Source organism: Glycine soja, chromosome 7 (assembly GCF_004193775.1).
Source record: "Glycine soja cultivar W05 chromosome 7, ASM419377v2, whole genome shotgun sequence".
NCBI classification, from domain to species: domain Eukaryota; kingdom Viridiplantae; phylum Streptophyta; class Magnoliopsida; order Fabales; family Fabaceae; genus Glycine; species Glycine soja.
In genome coordinates this window covers 33,384,542-33,395,073 of record NC_041008.1, presented here as the reverse complement: position 1 = coordinate 33,395,073, position 10,532 = coordinate 33,384,542, and the positions used below count along the sequence as shown (strand labels likewise).

The window sequence follows — 10,532 nt, the reverse complement described above, 5'->3', positions numbered from 1 at the left end:
GCATTGTTAAGTAGAGAATATCCTTTTAACATCAGACATCTAATGGGAAGACCAACGTATTGTCTACTTGTCTTTACACATCATTACTCACGTGATTTTCCTTTTAATAGTTAGTTTACATACCTATGCATAGTTGACACATCTCTTTTCATACTAGGCACATATTCACTGAATATAGCTTTACCAAGTAACACAAGTTCCCCGAGAGTTCGATACTCGATTCTTACCGTTTTATTTTACTTGTGCGATCCGGTGCACTTGTCGGGTTCAAACAGGCACCAACTTAAGAAATCAGAATATAGATCCATTCTCATACTGTCTTCCAAAATTCAGTGCTGGTATAAGACTTTTTGACCAAATTAGTGTAGTTAACTTTTAAAAATTATGAAATGGCTTAAATATGTTCGAGATCTCTAAAATATACTTGAATTTCGTAATTGATTCCTGAAAATAATTTCTTTTCATTGGGTCTCTAAAACTTCAAAAATTTTGTGGGAGATCTCTGTCTTTAGTCTCCGTCCAAAACATGAGGATGTGTTTGTTAGGTGGACACGTCAGCAATACATGTATGAAACCATGTCAAAAGCATCAATGACATAGCATGTCACCTGATTTTTTTTATTTTCATATTTAATTTAATAAACTATTTTACCTTTTTCTTCTCTCTCCCCGATCTTCTTCTATCCTCTACCATCTCCACCATGTTTGAACAATAAAGTTCTCACACTATACACTCACTGTCACTCTATGTTAGAGAATAAAAGAAGATGATGAAGGAATTGATTGAGAGAAAATAGAGGGGACTTAAAATTCTGGAAAAAAAAAACTTCTGCACTCTCATGCTTCTTATTGATGATCACTATTATTTTTATACACACTGCACACATGTAATTATAACAAACTTCATAGCTATTAAACTAACTTCAAAATGAATCACTAACTAACTCTTAACTAACTAACTGAATTACAACATACATCAACACACCACCCCCAAATCAGTAGGCACCAAAACTACAGTTTGAATCCTAGAAGATTTGGCCAAGAAAGACCTCACACAGTAATCAAAATTAGATTTTAAACATATCCGAAATCCACAAATGCTTCCCAGAAACAAAACACTTACTTAGACCCCCAAGCCCTCGGGGAAAAAAGAGAAGTACATGGAAGCAAGAAAGAACATTTTCGTATCGGTAACACAGTCCAATCCAAAAGCATAAATGTCCTCATTAGAACCCCCAAATGTCATGTGCAGCTTCTGCAATACCCTCTTCCTCTTCCTATGCACCTTCTCATCATAAAAAATTCTCACTTCTCCAACTTCTTCTCCCTCTCTTGGCTCCCTACAACACCTATGCCCCCACCCCAAAATCCAACCCCATACTTTGACTGCAAAATTTGCCAAAAGATGGTTAGTTTCAACTGAAGTTCGATGCGTTTAGGCACTCCACAAGATCCGACAACTTGTTCTACAGATTTTTGTCGCTCCCAAATGCCATTAACAAATTATCGTTGGAAACCAAAATCGCCACCAAGTTATTGAACGCCCCTCAACCCAAAACCTCCACCACCGTCACTTTCTCCTCCTCAGTCTACAACCCTCCCAACCCCACCTCAATCTTCATCCCCAAAACCCAACAAAATCTCTACTTTCGCAACTCCCAAATCCAAAAAACCTCAGATCTTGCGAATTCCAACCTAGGTCTTTGAAAAATCACTAAAACCTAAAAGGGGGCCAAAAGTATAACAACTAAAGATGAACAAGAAACATTACAAGCAAACCAAATGTTCAATTAATCAAAAGGGTGTCTATGACTCCAAGGGAAAACACATTTATGTCTCAGTTAGTTTCTGACTGTTGATTTGGAGGGTGGTGGGGGATAGAAGATTAGGGAGAGAGAAGAGAAAGGTAAAATAGTTTATTAATAAAATAGTTTATTAAATTAAATATAAAAATAAAAAAATCCAAGTGATACGCTTTGTCATTGACACCTCTGACATAACTTCATAGTGTATCATTGGTGTGTCCAACTAACAGACACATCATCACATTTTTGGACGGAGACTAACGGTAGAAATTTTTCACAAAATTTTTTAAGTTTTAGGAACTCGACGAAAAGTAAAAAAATTTCAAAAATCAATTGCGAAATTCAGATGTATTTCATAGATCTTCAATATATTTAAGTCTTATCAAATTAGTGTTTTTTTAATTTACACATAATTTATAACAAATTTAGATAATTAAATATGTTTTTGGTCGTTAGTAAACTGTGATAAATAAAATTAAAATAAATTAAATAAAAAGGAAGCCGACCTCGTGAAGGTGAAGTATAGTTTACTCAGTATTGGCAAGTTTTTAGAAAAGTACATTAGTTTAGTAATTTTAAAAAGCAAACTACACTAATTTGGTAAAAAAAAACGAGAAATCAAATATGTCAGAAAAAAAAGGATACATATAAAGAAAAAATTTCTTTATCAAAACAAAAGAAAGAAAAAAATTCACTACCTTATTTTGGCTTAGATCATAAACAAGAATTGCAAGCTCTTCTGAAGGACATGGCTAAATTCACGTTTAAGCCCCTCTCAATTTGGTACAAAAAAAGTGCAGGATAAAAAACTTGAATCTTGAATTTATCAATAGAAAGTACACATTGGCACTAGATCAATAAAGTACACACATTTTACTAGTGTTCTAGAGAGAAAAATATTAAAGAAGAACAAAATAAATTAAACCCGTTGCTGCTTTGTTGCTTCTATTCTCTTCAACAATCCATGGATCTCATCTTGCATTCTGTTTTTCATGTTGAAGTAATCATAGTGGGAATTTTGCAAGACATTGAGTTCATCAAATTTCTTCTTCCACTTTTCCTCTGCCTCATGCAAGCAAATCTTGCCAATCCTTTCTGCATACTCTTCTTCCATCTGTGCAGCCTTTGTCTTGATCATCTTCTGGAACCCCTCTGCCTCTCTCCTTGCCTCATCTGCCTTGTTTTGGAACATTCTGGCTTCGACCTCTTTTATCCTCACTATGCTCTCCAAGCTTTCGAGCCCTTCTCCTTTCCCTAATAGAGGCTCCAAGTGGAAATCAGTCTCTTTTTTTTGTTCACTTAAGAGGGAGGATTTGAGGTCTTTTTGTTGAACATCATTTGACCTAGTGTAGCTCATGTCAAAAGTGTATATTGGCATTAGAGAAGTAGATTGTGGAAGAGACGATGTTGTGTCCATTGTTAGGTTAGCCTTAGATGTAGACAAATCCTTTGAGGATACAGAAGGAGGAAATTCAGACATGCCATCCGTATCTATTTATCCGGAAAAAAATTTAAAGTTAGATATCACTTATCATCAGTATAATTACAACCAAGCTTTTTTTATTAAAAAAAAATAGCAAGATCTAAGGTAAAAATGAAAAAGGATACACACTTGTGGGGACATTTGAATTTGATGGAATAATCTCTTTTCAATTAATTAAGTGGCTAATGCCTAACGATCAAAGAAATTCATCTCAGTCATCTACCAAATCTGTAAAACCCATCTTAGGCATGAGTGCTACATGTAACATAATTCATTATTCACCAAAATCAAGCACCAGAAGACTAGAACCAGTTATTATGTAACACATAGATGCCTGTGTTAAAAGGACATTCCTTGTCTTTAATTTCTGCAATCTAGAATAAACAACTGAGTCAACACGATATCAAATGCCCTACTGAGAAGGAACAAATAATTTATAAAGTACAAAGTCATTCCATAACTCAATTGTCAAATGACATAGAAATCTTGAATCAGTTAGACATCAAATGCCATAGTATGATAATTGATAACTAATCTTATATAATACTCTACATAGCTAGATCTGAAAATCATTTATATTATAAATAGCATTCTCAAGTATTGTGGTTATAGAAATATAAGAAATGGAAAGATAACTCATTTTAAAAAGTTAAATAGCAAGTCAATGCTCTGCCTCATTGTCTGAATGTCAGTCATTATTACTTTCTAAAAAAGAAAATCTCCATATATCAACATTAATGCTTTATAACACAATTGTTTTGATAAACACTTGAACAGATAAAATGAATATGAAAACTAACAGTTCAGAGACTTACAGTTGAAAAACTGTATGATGTGGTTGCAGGCATCCAAAGGAGAAACCAGTTTAGCATGAAGCTTTAACAGCATATTTTCCGTTTTAATATGCAATTCCTTCCCTTTGCGATCTTCACTTCCCTGGAAAATCCTCCTCACACAGTCAAGCTCTTTTGCCAAGGTTTCTAGCCCCCAATCCTTGCCACAACACACAAAGACATCTTTGACAAAGCCATACATTTCTGAAGCATGTCCACAGCCAATGCAATGAAACTGCACCTCAGAGGTTCCAGAAGGACCCTTCAAACTAGGACCAGGTTTGATTAGATTCCTCTGAATGGCACAGGCAGCATGACACCAGTGAGAACAAACATCACAACCAACCCAACTACAAGTGTTACTTGCACAATCAAAGCTCATACAAACAGGACACATGCAAGAACTGCAAAAACCCTTATTCCCTGAACAGATCTTGCAGTCACAGTCATCAACAGGAAGTAAGCTCTTGCAGTTCACATTTCTACATCTCATGTACAAGAAAACATCCACCATCTCCATGAATTGGAACTGACCGGACAAGAAACTTCCAAGCCCCATCTTGATGGAAGCCAAAATCTCTAGCTGCTGCTTATGAGAGTTTGAAAGAGTCTCTCTGGTGAGGTCAGATCTTCGGCCTAGCTGGTTCTGGAGGCTCTCTAATTCCCCTTTCTTCTCTGGCATTTCAATGAGACCTTTCAAGTGTTCCTTAATTGAAGTTATGACTTCTTCAGTGAACTCCTGAAATGTCAATGCCATGGCTGGGATAGACTCAGACACAATGTCTCTTAGAACTCTCTCTGATGTAGAAAACTGCATTTTCCCACCATTCACACCTTCCAAGCCTCTTAAATCCCCAGAATTGTTTCCTCTTGAGCATTCTGACTGACCTTCAAATCTCACTCTTGCAGGCAATTCTGAAGGGAAAAAAGATTGGTTATCTGAACTAGTAGCCTTATACTGACTATTCCCTTGCATGAAGGAATAATTGGCCAAAGCAACCCCATCTCCAATTGGCTTGAACCTGCTATGAACCGAGCCATTAGTCCCCTCTCCACAATGCCAAATTTGATCATCTTTGCTGTGTGAATACTCAAAATTCTCGGTTGAATTTCGGGTGAGTGAGCAACTTTGGTTGTGTGAGAAAGGGTGAGAGTAAGAGTGAGACACAGAAGCTGCTGTGTAATCATTTGAACACGAATTTATCGTAGTTGTGGTCCTTGTGGATGGCTTACAAGGCTTTGGCCTAACGAGTTGGTCGCCATTTTGCAAAGCGTTTGAGGCTGTGAGAGAGAGCGACACATCAGGCAAAGCAAGAGAGAGGCTAAGAGTCTCAAGCTTCTGCTTCTTGCTGCCATCATTCTTCTCCCTCTCACACTCTTCCTCAATGGATCTATTTGAAGAAGCCTCCCTAGTCTCACTCAAACTCAAGAAATCCCTCTCTACCCATTTCTCATCTTGATCTTGCTTTTGCTTTCCGATGGATATCTTCCTTCGAAGACAATCTTGTTCAAGGTACTGTTGCGCACTAAATGTGGACACCTCTACCATCGACGATTTTAACCTTAATTCGTCACGCCAGATAGGCATACCCAACCCAGTTAGGCATTTCTCATCCTGATCAGAATTCCCATAAACAACAACTTCTTTGCCCTTCACCGAGCTTCTATCACCAACCTCTCTCTCAACAAAACCCAATTTTGGGTTCTCACAGAGGTAGCTGAGGGTCAACTCTTGCAACCCAGAAATGGAAACCTTTGAGGGTGTTGACTGAAACTCGTCAAAACTTGGTTTTTTCTCTTGAGGGTGTTCCTTGTTAGCATGAGCAAAATCATGATGCTGATGTTGTTGCACCTTGCTCCTTGAGTTCTCACCCTCGGAGCCAACGCCATTGGGAACAAGATCTTTGCCTCCAATCATGGCAGATGGAACAGGAAACAGGAAAATAAAGACAAGGAAAAGCGCTTACCAAAGGCAAAGACAGAGAGAAAGAGTGAGAGAACAAAGACCAAAAACAAAACTGTGTTTGAGACACGAAACAGGGATAGTTCCGAAAAGCAAGCGAGAATCGCGGGCGTTTTTCCTTGGTTCCGAGCTTCGGTTTTGATTCCTCAATCAACACGAGACTGATAACTCAACCCTGCAACGCGTGGGAGTTTCACTTTTCAACCGTTTACTCCTCAATTTAATATTTAAAATTATACAAATATCATTTAATCTTTAAAATTATTAAAATTTTAATTTACGGAATGTTTTTTCCATGTTCTAACCGCAAAAATCATTGTAGGATAACTCTTGTATTTGATTATCTGCAAAAATTTAAGTCAATAAAATGAGATAAGATATGTAATAAAAGTCACTTTTTCCTTAGTCAAAAAACTCACATACTTACCATGTCTACCATACTTATCATACATCACAAATCACAAATAATAATTAGATGAAAGAATAAAAATTCTTTATAGTAAATATATATTATTTACTTTTTTAACACCATTTAACCACAATTTGTCATTTGCACTGAGTTTATTAGTTATATACTAATAATATAAAATAATTTTATATTTTTATTCAATTATAAAATATTATTTGAATTATTTTAAGATAATTATTTTAAAAGTCAATAAATTTATCATCCATAATAAATCATAATTAGATGACCGTGTAAAAAATGTATATTATTTATACATAATCTTTTTTCTAATAAAACTATTAATTTTTATAATAATTAATTTAAAAAATATATTTAGCACATATATTTTCAATTGATTCATTGTGTAAATTTTTATAGTATTATATATATATAGAGAGAGAGAGAGAGAGAGAGTTGTCACGTTATATTCCTAAAAGAAAATTTTAAATAAATTTATGAACGTGAAATTCGGCAATCACATTAGTCTTAAATTGAAGAAAAAAAATTTCACTTAGGTAATAATATTTACATATGTTTAAGAATAAAAAAGACAATAAATAAATAGTCAAGTTTAGATATTTAAATGAAACAATTAAAAAGTTCATGAACTTATTTAAAAAATTAGTTTAAATAATTAATGTAATATTGCGTTACATTTTTAGAGGTCAAAATAATAATTTAGCCTAAACTTTATTGTTAATTATTATTTTAAGAATAAAATAATATATCTATTAATACCATTAGAAAATTGACTTTCAACATTGTCAAGATAACATCGGTTATGACGAAAGTCGATGTTAAAAAATACACAGTGACATTTTCGTAAATAAGATGTCATCATTAACATCGGTTTTTTTAAAATTGATGTTGTCTTTGCTTAGACAATGCCAATTTTTTAGAGAAATCGATGTTGTTTGTTTTTTTTTTTTTATAAAAGAAGGGTTCTGGTGCCCAAATCCATTTTTGTATCGTTTCAATTCTCACGATTCTCACAATGTTGCACCTCTCATCTCCTCTTCCTCGCAACTCTCTTGCTCTCTCATCGTGACTCAACTTGTCGTGGCGCGACGTGCCCACCGTGCTACCACTGTGTTCTCTTGTCGACGCTACACCTCTCATTCTCCTTCTCCTCACGAATGTCACTCTCATTGTCGTTTCAGTTCTCAGCCACAAAAGGTAAGTTTTATTTCTGTGTTTGGTTGTTTTTGTGTTTGTGTATTTGTTTGTTTATGTGTTTGTGTTTGGTCATGAAAATGCTTGTTAATGGGGCTTTGTGCTGGTGTGAGAATTGTGTCACAACCTTAGGCCCCCAAAATAGGAATCAAATGTGCCACAGCCTTAGGAAATGTATCATGTTGGTGTCAAATGTATCATATTTGTGTGAGAATTCTATCACAACCTTAGGAATGAAATCTATTGTGTATGTTTCTGTGTTTGGTTGTTTCTATGTTTGTTGTGTTCTCACTCTCACTTTGCGTTGGTTTGACAAAATCTACTAAATGTCATCTTTATATATTAAATGGTATTTAGAAACGATGGATGAAGATCAACAGAACGGGAAGGCAATGGCTAACACAATGATGAAGATTAACAAAAAAAATAGAGGAAATATTCAACATTGTTCATGTTATGGATCGAGTTAGAAATTTCAACACTATTCTCAAATAAACATGACATGATATAACACTTTTGCTTATATTAATTTGCTTGTTAAATGTGAAGTCAGTAAGTCATTTGTTGTAAGATGAAAGGATGAACTAGAGCCTACTTGACATCTGCTACACTCTTGTGGTAACATGCATTCTGTCACATATATATAACCAAGATTTGGTGAGCCCAACTCTACTTGCCAAATGGACCGAACTTAGAGAGTTCTATGGGCTCACAGAAAATCATCAGGTGACCTTGACCCACTATGGACAAAGTGTTTTCTTCTTCAAAAGTAACTCTGAACCAAAAACTTACCTTAAATGACACTCATTGTACCATCAAGTTCCCAACTCAGTCACTTTTAAAGTCCTTGTGACTAAGTATAAAGTGACTTGCAGTAGTTTAGTGAGTAATTAAGTACTCATCAGGATTTCAAATTGTAAAATCATATACATATCTAATATGAATTTCATGTTAATCTCATGATGCGTCGAGTACCATGTACTCTTTTATGAAAGCTGCAAGATTTACTCATCTGAACTTGAAAGGGACTACGAAGTGTAGGATAGTTTACAATCATTATAGGAAGACTTCAAAAATTGAAAATGGATGAAGGAATTTTGCGCAATCACAAAATTTGCAAGCTAGAACTCAAATTAATTATATTTGAGTTCCTAGATACAACTTCTAACTTTGTTTTATTTTAGATTTGTCTATAATTAAAGTACATTAGCACTCTACTATCATCAATATGTAAATGTTTATGACTATTTTTTTGTGGTATATTAAAGTAAATTTGTAATTAAAGTACATTTGTAATTAGAGTACTCTTGGTGCATGATATACTTTGTCAATAACTTTTGGTACATGACTTATTTTATATGTTCTTTTTACAACTTCGAATGATAAGTTGTGATATGAATAATTACAAGTTGATAATTAAAAAATTAAATAGGATATTAAAAAAATCCAAAAAACAACATCAATTTTAAGAAAAATCGATGTTGTTGTTTTCTGACTACATCGATTTTTCTAAAAATCGATGTTATTTTTAAAATCAATGTTGGTGAGAAGAAAACAATATTGATTTTTAAACAACTGATTAATAACTTATGTTAAAAATTCTTAATAATCGAGGTGAAAAATCTATTTTTCTAGCTGGGTGATCGTGTAAAAATAAATAATTTTATATTATTATTTAATTATAAATTCTATGTATAATAAATTGATTGAGTTTATAATAACTATTTTTAAGAGTTATAATCAAGATGATTTTTTATTATGCAATATTATAAAAAATTCACATTAATAGTACTTGAAAACTAAACTTTTATTTTAACTCTTAATAATACTAAATGAGCATTATATTAGTTTTCAAATTTATAAAAATAAAATAATTAATATTTGGTAAATCTAAACATTAAAATAATTAATATTTGATAAATATAAATTTTAAAATAATAGTTTATCATTTGTGAGACTGCCTCAAAAAAATATAATTTCTAAGACTGAAGATTGTAATTTTAACTTTTAAATATTAGAAACAAATTTGATGTGTTAGTCAAAATAAGAAAAGGTCAGGCTTACTCCACAAGTCAATTTACAGTCTTAGCCCTTGGAGATGGATGGAATTACAGACTAGAGTGGGACCTGGTTTTGACCATGACTTTATTCTTCTGCCAACACGACCAGGACCAGGTCTCTTTTTACAAACTCGTTCTTATGCTTTTTGCAATTTTGTAGTGTTCATCATTTTCCTTTTCACTCGTTTTGTTCAACACTTTGGACCAAATTTAACGTTCGAATTCCCTTGGGAAAGTGATTTGATCTTGAGAGGGTTTTTTTCAGGTCAAGACTCGTGGTCAAAGTTGGTGAAAATGTTCTATAGTCTCGATTAAAACGGACAATATTCTGAATTTCTTTTGGCTTCAATCAATATGTATATAAAATTTTGTTTAACTGTTTTAGTTGTTGTCACGATGACATGATAATTATGCAGTATTAAAAAACATTCTCAACGTTGAGAAAAAAAAAATACACAATTCTTTTATTACGAACAACGATGATACATCATAAAACAAGAGAGCAATACTATAAGATTAAAAACAAGTTATTTAATATGATTTGAGTTTTCATTCTAAGTTATGCAATCTCACAATAAGTTTTGGGGGGTAAGAACCGAAATCTAACATCACAATCTTAAATAAAAATAAATAAATCTCTAATCTATAAATGATATGTTCAGAATCTAAATAAATCATAAAGATAAGATGATATTTTTTTTTCTTAAATAATATTTTAGAGATTTAAAATTAAAAAAATCTGAATTATTTTCCAATAATTATCCCTT

At 33.3% G+C, this 10,532-nt stretch overlaps 1 protein-coding gene across 1 annotated transcript; it reads right to left on the bottom strand.

Annotated features, from left to right (window-relative positions):
- Nucleotides 1-2,600: 2,600 nt before the first annotated feature.
- On the bottom strand, nt 2,601-6,268 carry LOC114419330 (protein OBERON 3-like). The gene is made up of 2 exons (XM_028384987.1): nt 4,104-6,268; nt 2,601-3,296 (listed from the first exon to the last, which is right to left on the bottom strand). Exons 1-2 carry the CDS (start codon nt 6,037-6,039, stop codon nt 2,725-2,727), a joined length of 2,508 nt encoding a protein of 835 aa, XP_028240788.1. The 5' UTR covers nt 6,040-6,268; the 3' UTR covers nt 2,601-2,724.
- Between the last annotated feature and the right edge of the window lie 4,264 nt (nt 6,269-10,532).